Source organism: Talpa europaea (genome assembly GCF_964194135.1).
Source record: "Talpa europaea genome assembly, chromosome: 4".
NCBI classification, from domain to species: Eukaryota; Metazoa; Chordata; class Mammalia; order Eulipotyphla; family Talpidae; genus Talpa; species Talpa europaea.
In genome coordinates this window covers 97,858,772-97,875,168 of record NC_140070.1, presented here as the reverse complement: position 1 = coordinate 97,875,168, position 16,397 = coordinate 97,858,772, and the positions used below count along the sequence as shown (strand labels likewise).

Genomic DNA, 16,397 nt, shown 5'->3' with positions numbered 1-16,397 from the left:
TTCTTCAAGTCAGTAGGTAGCCTTTTTGGGCTTTGTGGTAGTTTCCTTCATTGTACAAAAGCTCTTTGGTTTGATGTAGTCTGAATTGTTTATTCTTGCTTTTGTTTTCCCTGCCAGGGGAGTAAAATCCCCAAAGATATCTTGGAGGTCAATGTCCAAGTGTGTGTTGCCCATGTTTTCTTCTATGTATTTTGTGATTGCAGATCTTACATCCAAGTCTTTAATACATTTTAAATTAAAGTTTGTGTATGGTGTTAAGTAACAATCTAGTTGGTGGTTTTGTTGTTTTGTTTTGTTTTTTTTATTTTGTAAGTGACTATCCAGTTTTACCAATGCCAGTCGTTGAAGTTTTTCCTTTCTCTATTGTATGATTTTGGCTCCTTTGTCAAAAATTAAATGTCCACATATGTGTGGATTGATCTCTGGCTCTCATTTCTAAGGAAAGAACTTTTGACAGACTGAAGTCTTACTGTTTAGGGGAGGAGTAAGTTGTGCCTGTGGGTCACAGTTCTGTACTAGTTACATTTGGACAGTAAAAGAAGTAAAGTTGAATAGAAAGTCCCCACAGATAGTCATTAAAACTCTTCATTGTCCACCTAATCAGAGAGCTTTTCTGATTTTATACATTAACTTTCTTGCTACTATTTCTCCTATCACTTGGTATTGGTGTCTTATTTCCCTATTAATTCTCCTTTCCTTATGCCAGAAATAGAAAAATCGCAGAGATTTTCTTTTTCATTATGAAAAACCTGCCCTTAGGATATAGCCACAAGAGTGGGTATGCCTTTCCCTGAAATTATTAGATCCAATTTCATCTTTTAAAACTTTTAATATAAAAGATAATATATGATATATGTCAATATGCCAAAAATTGAAGCAGTGTAAGAGGGCATAAAATGAATGGAAATTTCCTGACCAGACACTTCTGGCACTCCTAATTTCATAATCCAAAAGTAAGACTGTTCAAAAAATGGACAGAGGAGCTAAAAAGAAACTTCTCTGAAGAGGAAATGCGAATGGCCAACAGGCATATGAAAAAATGTTCAACATCACTTGCAATCAGGGAAATGCAAATCAAAACTACCATGAGATACCATCTTACACCAGTGAGAATGGCACATATTAAAAAAACTAGCAACAACAAATGTTGGTGAGGTTGTGGAGAAAAAGGAACTCTTCTGCACTGTTGGTGGGAGTGCAAACTGGTCCAACCACTATGGAGAGCTGTGTGGAGATTTCTGGACCTACTAAACATAGAGCTTCCACAGGATCCAGCAATTCCACTCCAAGGTATTTACCCAAAGAACACAGAAACATCAATTCCAAAGAACACCTGCACCCCTATGTTTATAGCAGCACTATTTACAATAGCTAAGCTTTGGAAACAGCCCAAATGCCCAAAAATAGATGACTGGATCAAGAAGATGTGGTACATATATACCATGGAATATTACTCAGCATTCAAAAAAGATAAACACATGCAATTTGCAGCAACATGGATGGCGCTGGAAGGGATCATGCTCAGTGAAATAAGCCAAAAAGAAAAAGAAAAATACCGGATGGTCTCACTCATAGCAGGAATCTAGAGAACTTAAATAAGGGACCAGGAAAATGAATAACTATAAGAAAGTGAAAATCAAAATCAACAAAAACTATGAACCAGAGACACTTTTTGGGGGGTGGGGGGCGGGAGGGGAGGGATTGGGGTCAGAATGGGGGAATTGCAATTGTATGGGGAATATAAAAATAAAATTTATTAATTAAAAAAAAGTAAGACTGTTACTAACATTGTATAAAAATGGTGTATGTACAAGCAAATGTGTTAAAAAGCATATATGTCAATATAGGTATATACTTGTGTATACAACTTTTATAACACAAAGGAGAATACACTATTCTTTGTAAGCTATAATCAATATATCTTTTTTAGAGACTAGATAGCATTATACTCTACAAATTAAATTTTCTTAATTACATGAATATATTTAGCAAGCGTAACTCATAGTAAGCACTTAATAAATATTATATATATATATATGTAGTGTTAAATGTTTCATGATAATCCCTTCCTTGCTTTGCTTTATAATTTTCCAAATATCAGCATTCCTGGAAAATATAAATTAGTTTTGCTTGTCTGTAATTTTCATATGAGGGAACTAGTACTGTGTTTTTGCTGCTATATTTATTTCACACTGCATTATGCTTGGGAAATCATCCATATTGACATTTACAGCTGTCATCTATTCATTTTCTTTGCTGTTTGGTAATCTATTATATGAATATGCAACAATTTATTTACCCTCTACATAGCAGCTTCCAATGCTGCTTTGAACCTCATTGCACAGAGAAGTAGCATTGCTGAATCATCCACAGTCCTCAGCTGTAATAGATGTTGTCAAACTGTCCCAGCGTAGCCTGACCAGCCTACTAATGGTAACAGTTCAGCTCATCAAGAAACTTGGCCCTTTTATCTTGTGTGTGTGTGTATAATAAATATATTTTCTGTCATGTCATTTATGAATTAATTTTGTTGAAGATTTTACACTCTGGAGAAATTTCTCATTTTATATAGTGAAAGTAATAAATCTCATTTTCTTTATGGCTTCTGTGTTTCATGGTTTGTTTAGAAAAGTCTTCAATATTGTCAAATTTTTCTTTTAGTATCCTCAGAGTTTAAATTTTAAGCTTGATTCTTTTGCTCCACTTGAATTTGTTTTGGTGAAAAATATGAGGGTATGTATTTTTTTTCCAAAATATTGATGTAAATGCTTTTTAACACATTTGCTTGTATATACACCATTTTTATACAGTGTTTCTAACAGTCTTACTTTTGGATTATGATTATGGGATAGACTGTTGTTTCAAGACTATTTTAGCAACAATGAGAGAAAAAGATAATTCAATAGGTAGGTAGGTACAATATTAACATATAAAACTTTGATTTTTCTAAATATGGGTATGTTGGTTAGATAATTGCTAAAGGATCCTAGTCACTAAAAATAATAAAATATAAACTATATTAGAATAAGCTTAATGCAAAATTCTGAGACCTCAGGGAGGAAAAAAAATGGATAGATAAATAAGGAGAATACTTGAATGTGATATCATATTCTCAGATAGAATCTAGATTATAATTATATATCTCAATAAGCCTATGAGTCTGTTAAAAATACCAAATATTTATTTTCATTGGAGCTAGAAAATAATTCTAAAATTATCTGAAAGAAAATATATGCAACCAATTAGGAAAATTCTGAGAAATAACTGCCTGTCTTTAATGAAAATGTATTAAGAGCTATGATAATTTATTAGGAGGCTGGCCCAGGAATAAACAAAAAAAATTCATGAAACAGAACAGAATCAAGAAACAAAGTTGGAAATAGGAATAACACTTAAAAGCATGAAAGAAAATATGATTAATGATTTTTAAGAGAAACTTCTGGACAAAGTTCAAATATAATCCCCAAGGTCTTTAAGCCATTTCCCATCCACATGAAACAATATGAAGGCCTGCCAGAGCTGTTTAATTGTATTTATCCCTGATGAGAATGTACTTCTATGAGTTAAGAATAGCATCTTTCCTGTACTTTCTGCTTACATCATGTGTGGCACATGGCAGTAATAGATATTTGACATGTATTGGTTTATACTGGAAGTCATGCTCTGCTATTAGATCACAGTCCACTTGCATTTTGGACTGTGTTTTTCAGCCCTTCTTAGTATTTCAGCATATGTATTTTAAGTATTTCAGCCCTTTTGAGTAAAAAGTTAAAATTCAAATTATTAATCTTTTGCAGCATTTTGAGGTAAGCCATCTGTATCCCATCTCCGACCTAGATGGTTAAATTTCTTCTTTGTAGTTGACTTTGGTTTATAAAGACCTCAAAAAAACAAACAAACAAACAAGTGAGTCCATAAAGAGACAATGTGTAAATAGAAAGAAAAATGTAGTTTTCTTCTTCGTTTACTTTCAGTTGCTTAGAAAGAATCTCTTCTTCAATGTCCTTTAAACATCCAAATTCAACAGGTATGAAAACTCATTTTATTGGCCCCCCTCATGGGAAAATACCACCCCATCCCCAAATCAGTCAAACCAAGAACTTTGGGGTCATCCTTTTCCCTCACTTGTCACTTTAATTAGAGGGGAGTTGGTGAAAGTAGTACCCTGCCACCATGGGCTTTCTTCATTTCAACCGTTTAAACTTGGGTGGTGGCCTTTTTCTCTCCCTTTGTTTTTATTTAAAAAGAAGTGGAGGAAACATCCTCATGCACTGCTTTTTAAATGAAGTGACTTGTCAAGTCAGAGACTGTGGCAGTAATCTGAAAGGCAGTAAATTTAGCGACCCTCACTTGCACTGACAGCCTGTCACGCGCTTGAAACATAAATAGCAGTGGAGACAAATCGCTGCTGTTTTCCTATTAAGCTTTGGCCCACTGGCCTCATAGCCTTCCAGGAGCCTGTGGGCCTAGCCGGGGAGAAGGGCTGCTTTCAAGAGCAGGCATGTGCTGGCTCCCACTCCCTCCCCTTCCGCCTGTGTGTGTCCTCCTACCACTGCAGCCAGGCCTGTTCCCACTGCATCCATTGCTTTACCGGCTAAAATCCCCAGTCAGGATCAAGGAGCCTGGTATGCAAATTGAATGTTGCTGGGGTAATTCCTAGAGCATGCATTTTGCTATAAACAAGAAGCAAATTGCCAGACTCCTTCCTGTTATTCATGTTGACCCTTGAGCAAGCAAATGTTGTCCACTTTATGGAAAATGGTAACACTCTAAGAACACTGCTTCAGTTCATTCTGAAAACATTTTCTTTTCTGCCCTACCACCACCCCTTATCCCCACTTCCCGCTTCATTACTTATTTATTGATGTTAAGCAAGAACAGCTCCGTCAATTGGGCTAAAGGTTACTAGCAGTGGGTCTAGCTGAGGCTGGGTTGTGGAGGTGAGCATTATGGGGCCTTAACAGTGACAGGGTTAAGGACCAGAAGGGGTTATCAAGTGCTTTGTTTTAATTAACTTTCAAAGGTTTCTGGGGCAGGCACAAAACTATGCCTAGCAATCCTTCCACTGTGCAATTGCCCTGCTGAGTTTAACACATTCACTTATAAAATGCCAATTGATTTATGTGACTCTTAACAACAGCAACCACTGCTCTCATCTCTCTTAATATTTAATCCTCAGCCATGGCAGAGTCACTAATGACAGGCCAGGTGATACCCCTACAGTTTCAATGACAATGGTGAAAGATCTTGGTTGATGCTGTTTCTGTCCAGCATTTATAATCCCTGCCTGCCTTACCCTCTACTTAGAAAACAGGCTAGAAAACAATTAACACCTGCAAGAACTTTTATTTTATTCCAAAAGACTCCTCTAAGCAAGTATTTTGACTTTTTTTTTTTTTTGGCAGTTTTTCCTCTTTGTCTCTTTGTCTCTTCTTCTTCATGCCCCTAAAATAAAAAAAAAAAAATGACAGTGAATCCTTGCTTCATGATATGTTTGGAAGGGAGGGAGGGACAAAGGAATGAGGGAAAGCAGAAAGGAAGGAGAAACAAAGAGAGAGAGGTAAGGAGGGAAGGGGAAAAAACAATTATAAAACTTAGAATCTCATGGGGGCTAGAAGCTTCCACTGAACATTAAATGACACACAAAATACTAAACAGAGCAAACCCAGAGTCTTCACACCACCGCTCCCATTCTCGGATGTGTCCTATCACATAGAGATATTTGTTCCTCCTGCTATATTTTGGGCGGGCTCACCGGATTGCCACACCATTCTACAACTTGCCTGCTCTGATTTTCTCCATGTGTGTTTTTCACCTTCCTGAAAACTGAACTTTTCCTGGTAAGTCTCTCCTAATGTAAGTCCATGCTGCACTGTTTTGTAGCTCCAATGCTGGCTCTTGGCATTTCTGTCTACCAGTGTCTTTATTGGAGGAACCTCTACAAATAAATGGATGGGCGTTAAACTTTTAATTACCAAATTTTTTTTCACATTAATCGCTTTATTTGGGTCTCTTGGTGAGGAAGCTAAGTGAAAAGGATAAATCCTATAAAAGCTGAACACTGTCCATTTACTTTACCTATATATAACTGAGCTGCAAAGCTTTGGAAATCCCCAGATATCCTGTCCTCAACCTTCCATTTTATATTCAGAAGACAACAGATCAGCAAATTCTGAGAGCTACGAATTTAGACAACTCCAGCCACTCTGGACACTCTGATGATAGATAAAAGAGCCATGCCTCTCTGGGTATATGTGGATGCCAAAAGTCCACTGATCTGATTAAACCTCAGCTCTCCCTTAATAACCTTATAACTTGGGCAAAGTTTCTGTGTTCCTGATTTCTTCATCTGTAAGCAATCTTAATGCTATTGTGCATTAAATTAGATAATGTGTGAGTCTAGTGTCTAGCATTTATTAAGTGGCTGCTCACTTCACAGTCACTCTGCAATAGTTCTCAAACAATCCAGCACCCTGCTGCACACTGGGGATACAACAATGAGCAAAACCAGACATCGAGACCGCAGTGCTGAGCCTTGTAGTGAATGAGAGCTATTATCAATACAATTCCCTTTCAGAGAATGACATAGGGGATCCTGATTTCACTCCTAGCATTTAGAAGGGCAGAACAGTTTCTAAAAACTGACACCAACTAGGGGGTAATGATTAAGTAAGAGTGCTTAGCAGGAAATCATGGCGCAGGACTGAAAAGGATGCATGGATGGTAGCCTCTGGTTGGATGCTGAGATCAAACTATGTCAGCTAGCTGGTTTTGTGTATGTGAAGGCAGAATTGTGAACTGAAGTGAATTGGGTCCCACTAGATGCCAGGAAAATTAATACCAGGGGGTTCTTCATTTGGCCTATGCCCATTTATAGAGCCAAAGCCAGTGGTGAATCTCTCCTGGCATTGTGTGTGTCTCTGGTTTCTGGGTAACATCTATACCCTTTGGAGCCACAGAAGGCATGGGGCAATTTGCATAACCCATACCCTGTTTTGTGCTGCTATTCTAATAAGGAATATTTCTGCAATAGAGCGACCCACCCCATACCCTTCCATGTTGCTCAAATATCTCAATAGTCAAATGCCTCTTTCTCTAGAGTACCTTTTCTCCTTTCATCTCCGTTCCTATAATTCGTCCTTAAAATTACCCTCGTTTCATCACTTCTCTTCATTCCCCCGTCTCCCTCAGTCTTTTCAATTCTTTGCTCTTTCTTTCCTGTGTCTCCTATTCTCCTCTAATTGCTGCTTTTCGCAAAAGTGTCTGCCCCCAACCTCTGTTTTCTGTCAATAAGGAATCATTTCCCACTCTTCACCCCTCCCTCCATGGGTGATGAGAAGTGGGAATGAGAAATGGTTTCAACCTTTGGACAGAAACACTGTCAAACACTAAAGGATCTCTCAGGTGGGCTGTGAAGCTGAGAAACAAAAACTTCAAAGGACCTGCAGAGAGACATGGCTGGAAATATAAACAAAACCCCATTGGAGGCATTTTTTTTCTAGATTTCTTGTGTTTCTCTCTTTCTTCCTTTCTTAGCATGTTTGTGTAGGACGTGACGTGCAAAGAAAGTAGGGAGAGAAGCAAAAACAGAAACAAGTGAGTATGTCTTTAGGAAAAAAAAAAAAGAGAACATGAAACATACCGTTAGAACAGAAACTTGTTATGGCATTTGAAGTTAGCAGAGAAAACTTCAAATGGCATCTCTGATTCATGATCCTTTTTTGTTTTATCTGTACAGGTAGAATTTCATAGCTTTGCTTTTGCTCAACACCTTCACTCCATAGACCCACAACACAAACAGGCCCACATATACCCTACAAGACAGGTTCTATTCTACTTCTTTGCTTTCCATTAACCTGTAAATGCGTTTGTCTTTGTAATTAATGTGTAACTGTCCCTTGCAAATATTTAAAATGAAGTGAGTAAAGGAATGTCAATCCCATTTCAAACACATCTTTCCTTCTGTGAAAAAATGATCGCTGGAGGTGTCATACAGTACTGAGAAGTCTCTTCTCAGAATAGTGGGAAAAGAATTCTCCCATCACCTAATATGTAAGAGCCATTGGAATTCTAATTTTTAAAGTCATAAACACTCAATTTAAACCAGTTTCCCAAATTTTATTTCCCATGTTTCCAATAAAGACTGAAGGCAGATACTCTGATGATTATTAGGATAGTAGTCTTTTTTTTTTTTTTAATTCCAAAGGACTGATCATGTCCTGGGGAAATTTTCAAGAATAGGCTCGTTTTGCCTTTTGAGCAAATATTTGAATGTTAGTAACTTTGTATGTTATTTCCTAAAAATCAGAGTGAATGGGTTATATATAAATAAATAGCTCTCTTTCTTTCTCTCTCTCTCTCTCTCTCTCTCTCTCTCTGTGTGTGTGTGTGTGTGTGTGTGTGTGTGTGTGTGTGTGTGTGATGGGGCAGGGGCCACCTATAGGGAGAAGGAGAGGAAGAAAGAGAGAGAGAAAAGCACCATGGAAATTTATTTAATTTCAAATGGCTGGTAGCTTACAAATGCCTAGTTGACCTTGGAAGTCTTAATAAATCAGTATTTTGATTGTGAACTCTACATGTTTCACCCAAGAACATTTCTCTGAAGGCATTGTGCTCATAGGGCAGCACCTGCCTTATTTAATTGGAATCATTCCTGGCTGATTTGCCTCTGCATTAGGGCACAGCCAAAAGAATGCTTTCCTCTTGCCATTAGCTCTAGGCCCTTCTCTCTGACTTATGAAGAAATATTAAAAGAACTAATATGTACAACTTGAGTAAACAGTGACTAAGAGGGGATATGCTAATTATTGCAAGAGTCTGAAAGGTACATACACTGAGGAGGATGAGAAGTTATTTAGCTTGGTAGCTGAATATTGCCAGGAGACACAAAAGCACATTAAGCAAAGGGAGATTTAAACTAAACACCAGATCCCAGAATAAATATAACACTCAGCGACGTGAGCAAGCTTGTGGAAATAGGTTGAGATGTTTAAAATACCAAAATATTGAAATTTGCATTTCAAGTAAATATTTATACAAGGGCAGAAAATAATAGATAGGAGCAAGAGAAGCGTCCACATTGAAGCCAAAGGGCTCTAGCCCAGCAGAGAACTTGAACAGCAGGTTAAATGTCACCTTCTGACCTGAGAGGCTTTTTAAGGTTGAGCAAGTAAAGGGCAAAGGTGACAGGATTCTTGGGTTGAGAGCAGCTGGTCAGCACAAGCTGAAAGAATGGAGACAGGTACCTGATGGGCCAGATACATTGGGACCGAAGGAGAAGAGCAATCCGAGAGCATCTTAGAATTGTGAGACTCAAGATTAATGTGCTGAGTTCTGCTTTAAAACAAGAAACTGCAGTTGCTCAGATGAAAGAAATGGCATTGTGCCTAATTCCACAGGGTTGCAGTTGGTCTCTGCACACCTTTTTTCTGAAACAATAACTCCACGCAGTGGACACATCCTCAGCACTTGGCCAGCGATGCCCTGTGCAGCCCTTGCACAGCAGAGGACTCAGTGTGCCCTTTTCTCTGCAGTGAAGGGGCACCTGTAGCATCAGTGAAAGGGACTGGACCTGCACACCAGCTCCTCGTGTGGGAATACTTGGCCACTTTTCAAAACTTACCTCTGTTTTCTTAAGCTAGTTGATATGTTGAATCTGCTCTCATTTCTGCTTGTATTTCTGAATTCAATTCTGTTAACTCAACGAACAGTCAGAGAGTAATCTCTGTCGTATCTTGCATGGGCTCATGGGGATATTGCTGTTTAAGACATGGTCCTTGTGGAATTTTCAGTCTGGTTCTTTGACTTTCTAACATCAGGAAAGTTTCCATTTCCTCTCAAATCACTATGAATTCCTGAGACCTACTCAAGTATGAGGGATAATGCACTGTGGACAAAGTCTCCTGTGGGTGTAAGTAAAATAGATTAGTAAGAAATGCTAGGAAGTGTAAGAGATTAAGGTAGAGGATCCAGAGGAAGAATGATGACAAGAGGAGGCCCAGAGGCGTTGTTTAATATTGCTGATGTTGTCAGGCTGGTTGAGAGAGGGCCATCTAGTTTCTCTTACCTATGTTCAGGCTGCACCTGGACACTCCTTCACACCAGAGGAGCAGCTGTGTACACTGTGCTGGAGACAGAGGCAGCCATGGCAACTATCATGAAGAAGAAAAAAGATCTTTCGGACTATATGTGAGAGTACTAAGGAAAAGCCCCTTTATCTTGCAATAGTACCTGGAGAAATTCTTCCTCAGAGATATGAGATTAAAAATCCATCCCATGAGGATCTGCATTATTACTTGCTGATCAGTGAAAAATGAGATTATTAATACCTGCACCAGCATGGAAGAATCCCAGGTCCAAAGCCCAATGACATGACATTATTATCTCTGGTCCGTTTTAGTATTAACTCAACTTGATACCATCTTCCCAAACTGCTAGAGCCTTAGTTAGTGCTGCTAAAAATCATCTCTCCAGAAACTGGTTTAGATCACTCAGAAATTCAAAATACAATATAGAGATCTATAACCCACCATTTTTAGACGTTGTAAAGATTGGATTTGAAAATAGTTCAGCATTGTTAGCCAACTATAAGAACACTATACATATTGTTCTCTTTCTTCTATTAACTCTATATCCACCTGGGAATCAGGTTAGTTGGTTATGAACAAGGACAGGGCAGAAATCCTAAAACCTAAATCCTGAAATCATCTTTAACTCTTCTCATTACAACCCACCATGACCCTCAAAATCAATAACCCTGCTTACTGTCAGTTTTACGTCTCCACTCCAGGTTTTTAATGAGCTTACACTTATTTTGCCCTGCAATTGTCAGAGTTGCCATTAGTCTTTAGATTGTTTATAATTAGCTAAGAGATTCTCAGCATCAATTAGTTGGCATAACTCCTACTCCACAAATGCAAATACACAGGAAAGATATTTTTTCCCTCTTCAAACCCAAATCCTGCCCAGCTAATTCAAAGAAGTGGACAATTATCCTTTCTGAGATTTCTCTTTATTTTCCCACCACAATCCACTTCTGTGACATGTGAAGTCAGGTCTGACTACTTACTTGGATAGGAAGAAGAAAGGAGGAGAAAACAGACAGGAAAAAAAAATAGCCTTTTATAAATAATATGCAGCTGTATACATATAGTTTGATTCTAAAACAGTTTCAGTAGATGCATATGCTAAATTATGTGCAGAACTTCAGAACTAAATAATTTTATGTAACTATTGCCTATTTGTTGTTGGAACTGCAGAGGGTCCTCAAAACTAATGCTATTGACAATTGACAGAAGACATGAAGCTCGGAGCACTCCTGACAGTTGTGCTGTGGAAAGTTATCAAAGAGGCCCGATGTTCTATTGGGAGCCTGGTTAACAGGCTTAGCTGACATATTTAGACAGTGAATTTGTCTCTGTGCTGGCTGGCTGTTAGGTTGATTTGGCCATGAGGGAATTTCCAGAAAAGGAAAACAGCTTGTGGCATTTGAGAAGAGCTATTAATTGGTACCATTTCGTGTACGATGACCAGAAGCAAGATTTCTTCATGGTGGCAGGCCTCTGTTCTTTAACACTCTCCCAGCTGCTCTATCCCAACCCAAGCAGCAGTGGGGTTTTGTAATTCAAGGATCAATGTGTCTCAATTTAAATAGAGTTAAATCCATAGGTCTTTCTGGTCAAGCTCTCCCCACTGCTCAACACTTTTTCCTCCGTACCATCTCTTCCCCTTTTTCTTTTCCTCCTTACTCTCTCTCTCTCTCTCTCTCTCTCTCTCTCTCTCTCTCTCTCTCTCTCATTTACTTTTAACTGAAGTAATATTGGGGTACCCCATCAGGTTTTATCACCATAGTGTACCCACCACCAACTTCTCACACTCTCTCTCTCTTAATTAAAGAAAGCTTCTACTCTTGAGGTACCTTTATTAAATTGACACCTCTAAATTTGTAGGAATTCCCAAAAAGGGTCCTCAGCCTATAACCTCAACTGCTTAAGGCAGTGGTACTTTGCTTCCTACCCTTTGTCGCCACATGACACATTCTGTCACAAAACATTCCATCAGCAGCACATTTGCATGGATCTGGTCCATGGCTGGAAAGCTCAGGATGATATAATTTGACACTAAACAAGGAAGCTGTGGCTGTGAAACAGTTTTGAAATGAATCCCTGTGAATGTAATTCCACATAATCTGGAGGAGAAGAGTGACAGTTTCTCAAAAAGAAGCCATCTCTTCTAATAACAACTTTGGTTGGAAGAGTACTTTGCAGGATGGTGTAATTGATGATCAATACTTCATCCTCCTAGCCCTTCACAACTTCTGTGCACTTCCCCCCAACTTCAACTTTGTTTTAAACCCTTAGCCAATGACTGCCTCTTAGCCAATGACTGACAGCTTCTTGCCTCTCAGTCAGGAAAACTGGGAAGTGGGACATGAGCTGTCCCCAAAGCTCCTGATGGATCAAGCTGAGCTGCCTTCCTTGGGTTGTGACATTGCATCCTTGCTTGGCTTCCTTCTCTCCAGGTCTGATTTTTTCACACTCTTACCAGTTTTTCCTGAGAACACATCCTCCTTAATCACTCTTACATGACTTTTTGCCTTGGGTCTTTTGTGGAATCTGACCTCAAAAAGAGCACATTGTCAAATTATTGAAAAGCCACATGAATTTACTGCTTCTAAAATGAAAAAAAAGAGGCATTCTGCTGCATTAGCTTTATAAAACAATCTTTCATATCTCTTTTGTTTTTCAGGAAGAGAATTTGAAGGAGAAGAAGAATATCTGGAGATCCTGGGCATCACCAGGGAGCAGTCAGGCAAATATGAGTGCAAAGCTGCCAATGAAGTCTCCTCGGCGGATGTCAAACAAGTCAAGGTCACTGTGAACTGTGAGTATGGCAGGAATCAGCAGCTGCTATGTTCCCAGAGCCCACCTCCACCTCCAGCAAGCTCTAAAGTTCCCATTAGCAAAAGAACATTGCATTTCAAGCAGATGCTCTTCCGGTCAGGGATGCACATTAATACATTGGACAGATCCAAGGGCAGGACTTGGCCTTTGAATTTGATAAATCAACTCTACCATCTCTAAATATAACCTATAATACATTTAACAATACACTCTATCCTTTACCCAGACTACAGAATTAAGAAAACATGATCAGACAACATTAGCATTTCTGGCAATCACTATTCTGGTCTTTGTGGAAACCAAGGTCATACCACTTTGAAAAATGCAATGATTCATAATGATTTAAGTGGAAATTCCATTGAGATGCATTTTTTTGGTCAAAAATAAATGACTCAGGAACTTATTTTATCTTCTGCTGTTTAACTAATTGGCCTTGAGAGCAAATCCAAGTCACTGTAGTTGGATATCAAGTGTCCCCTACAGCTAACAGGGATACCAGATAAGTTAATTTTGGTTATCTAGTTGTTCTAAAATATGGACATTAGAAAGGAAGATTTCACTAGGATGCATAGGTAAGTGGGCATACTTTGAACTTCTCAGATGAAAAGATCCTTAGATGTAGTTCAAAAGATGGGTAGGGGGGGATCCACATGATATGTGTCACCCAGCAAAGGAAAAAAGAGAATTCGTTTACTAAGTTCAGTTAGGAGTGACTTTACACATTATTCAAATTCAAGTTCATACAATACCCAATAATGACTAGTTAGGACAAAGTTATTTACTGAAAGTTCTTCTTTTCTATGCATTTAATACAAGTACACAAATACATATCCTATACACATAAACACAAACATTGTGCATGCACACATACAAGTATATATATGCATATGAATATAACACACATATACACATGCTTTCTACATATATTCACGCCTTTGAACACATAGCACACCTGCACAGACACATGCACACATAAGCACACAGACACACTGCCCAAACAATAACACATATTTGAATGTAGGCTTTATAAAGGGAAGGGTTACTTCCATATCCTCCATGTAGTTGCCTGTGTTCCAGTGATTCTATATAAATTCCCTGGCAAGGTACATCCATTTAACTCCATTTTAGAATTTGAGATGCTGGAACCCAAGGAATTAGATTATCTTTCCCAAGTAATGCAAAAATAAGTATAAGAATAAGGATACAGACTCAGACCTGTTTGATGCTAACACCCATGCTCTCAGGAGAAAAAACAAAAGGAGGACGGGTTTTCAATTCTTGGTACCTACTATGTTCAGCACTGGATTAAAGGATTGACATTTGTCATTTAATCCTCACAGTAAATTAATGAGATAAACAGCTTTCATTCAACTTAGAAATTTGAAAACTGAGGCTAAGAGCCCTGTGGAAATTGGCCAGTCTATGCTGGGGTCCTCTATTTCCTTTGGCTTTGCTCCAGCCTTGCAGCCTTCTGAAACAGACAAGTCACTCTCTCTCACACCTTATCTGGAAGAATTTAACAGATATGACTCTGTCGTAGACATTGACGACTCATTTCCACGAAGTAAGGGGCTGTGTTTGATGAGTTCTGAAGTGCTTTCATCCCATAGCAGTCTGTGATTTTTTGAAATGCCAGTATTACTATTCTCTTCCAGTACTGGGTGTGTTTCAAAGACATATTAATGATCTCAATGTTAGAAAATGCTGTAGGACCTTTTTTTTAACATGAAAGGCAATTTCTCTGGGTGTTTGTATAAGTCTATAATTAGGTTAGTTAGCTTCTTTTATGTACACACAGCCATGTCATCATCTCCCACCTCTTCTCTGATTTTTGGAGTTAAGATTTCATTTTCTCTTAATTGACCTTCATCTTAATTAGATTTCTGAAAGCCCAATCATGGAATACATAGAAAATATTTATGCTTCCATTGTGTGCAACATCAAAGTGGTCTGCATTGCAGCTAGTCCCCAAGATCAAAGCCAGCCGCCTGGGTCCTATTATTATTAGCACAATTAGTCTGACATTGCTCTTCTCTACTGTCCCCAAAGTATAACTTAGAACAGAAGAAAATACTGATAATTTTCAAGAAATGATTTTTATGAAAACGTGAACTTTTGCTCTAGATGAATAAATCACGGAAGAATATGAGCAGAACCTCAATATTCTAAAAAGACACCTCATAATATATGGAAATCTATCACGAACTCAAGCACCCAGTATGTCCTAACAAGCAGCACCAAGCATACGCCTGACTGATAAAATAACTCAATAAAGGTATACTTTATTGAACATGGCACAGGTAAACTCTCTCCCTACTTTACAAATGATGTGAGTGGCAAATTAGGAATTATCAATTTCCTTTGGAATCACCTTTTACCAACACTTCACAGACTGTTTTTATACTACATAGAACAACTAATCGTTGCATCTTTTATCCTGTTTAAACATTCATCCTATTTAACTTTATTAAGTAGATGAAGTCTTTAGGATTAAATTATAGAGCCAGATCTCCATAGCCAAACACATATTTAATATCACCTCTGCAAATTCATCTAGCCTACTAAAGAAAATATGCCATTATTTTAACTGATTGCTCTTCCTTTTCAAAACACAGGGTTTGGAATTAGGTCAGAGGATCAGAATGGCTAATGTCTAAGTAAAACTAAAAAAAGGAAAAGAAAAATTTCAGTGCTAGTAATTTTCTGCTACCAGCATTTCATTGATTCATTTACATACTTGCCAACAGGTATTTGTTGAGGGCACTGAGAAACCAGAGCAGTGAACAAGAGTGACATAGTTTCTCCTGTTTAGCTCATAAGCTGAATTCTAGAGTTTCCTTTTTACTTCTCTGGGATAATCCTTCTCCACAGTTGGTCTCCAACATTGTGTGTAGCCATTTGACATGCAAAATCTATTTTCTAAGTGGTAGGAAGTCCTGGAGTGTAGAGAAGCTAAATTATTGACCTGAAATCCCTTCAACTGAGCAAGCTTAGTAAAATCACGTACAATAGACAGAATTTCTGGTTTTTTTTATATCTTACTTATAGCATGTGCCTAATTTCTTCCAGATACCAGCCCTAGAAACACATGTCCTCTCATTACAGGGTCTAGGTGTAATCCCTCAGTTTCAGTTCTCACAGTGTACTAGAAGTATTGACTTATGAAGTTTATCTCATCCTAATACCAGTATCCTCTATAGAGAGAGAGCATAATAAATGTTAAATGAATATGGACTGTAAATTTTATTAGAAATCTTCCTCTACTGGACTTTTTTCCTATTCCTGGAGAATGCCCTCAATCCTTGCGCTCCCCCAGCACTCAATCCCTCCCTCACCCCATTGACCAACTAAAATCCCCATTTTTCTGTGTCCCTTTGAACTCAGTTCTGCCTCCACCCTGGTCTCCAAACTAACCAACCCAACAGATATGCCGATGGACATGGGATACTGGCATTTCGAAAGCTCATCCTTATTTTTATAGCCATTTATTTAGAG

At 38.3% G+C, this 16,397-nt stretch overlaps 1 protein-coding gene across 2 annotated transcripts in view; it reads left to right on the top strand.

The window, feature by feature from the left end:
* The window catches only part of LSAMP (limbic system associated membrane protein), a gene marked incomplete at its 5' end in the record, with an annotated part of 588,105 nt that overhangs the window by 538,471 nt on the left and 33,237 nt on the right, over positions 1-16,397 (top strand). For both annotated transcript variants that reach the window (XM_084232497.1, XM_084232496.1), the window contains one exon: positions 12,748-12,882. In XM_084232497.1, coding sequence (XP_084088623.1) covers positions 12,748-12,882 — 135 coding nt within the window. The remainder of the gene's footprint in view (positions 1-12,747; positions 12,883-16,397) is intronic.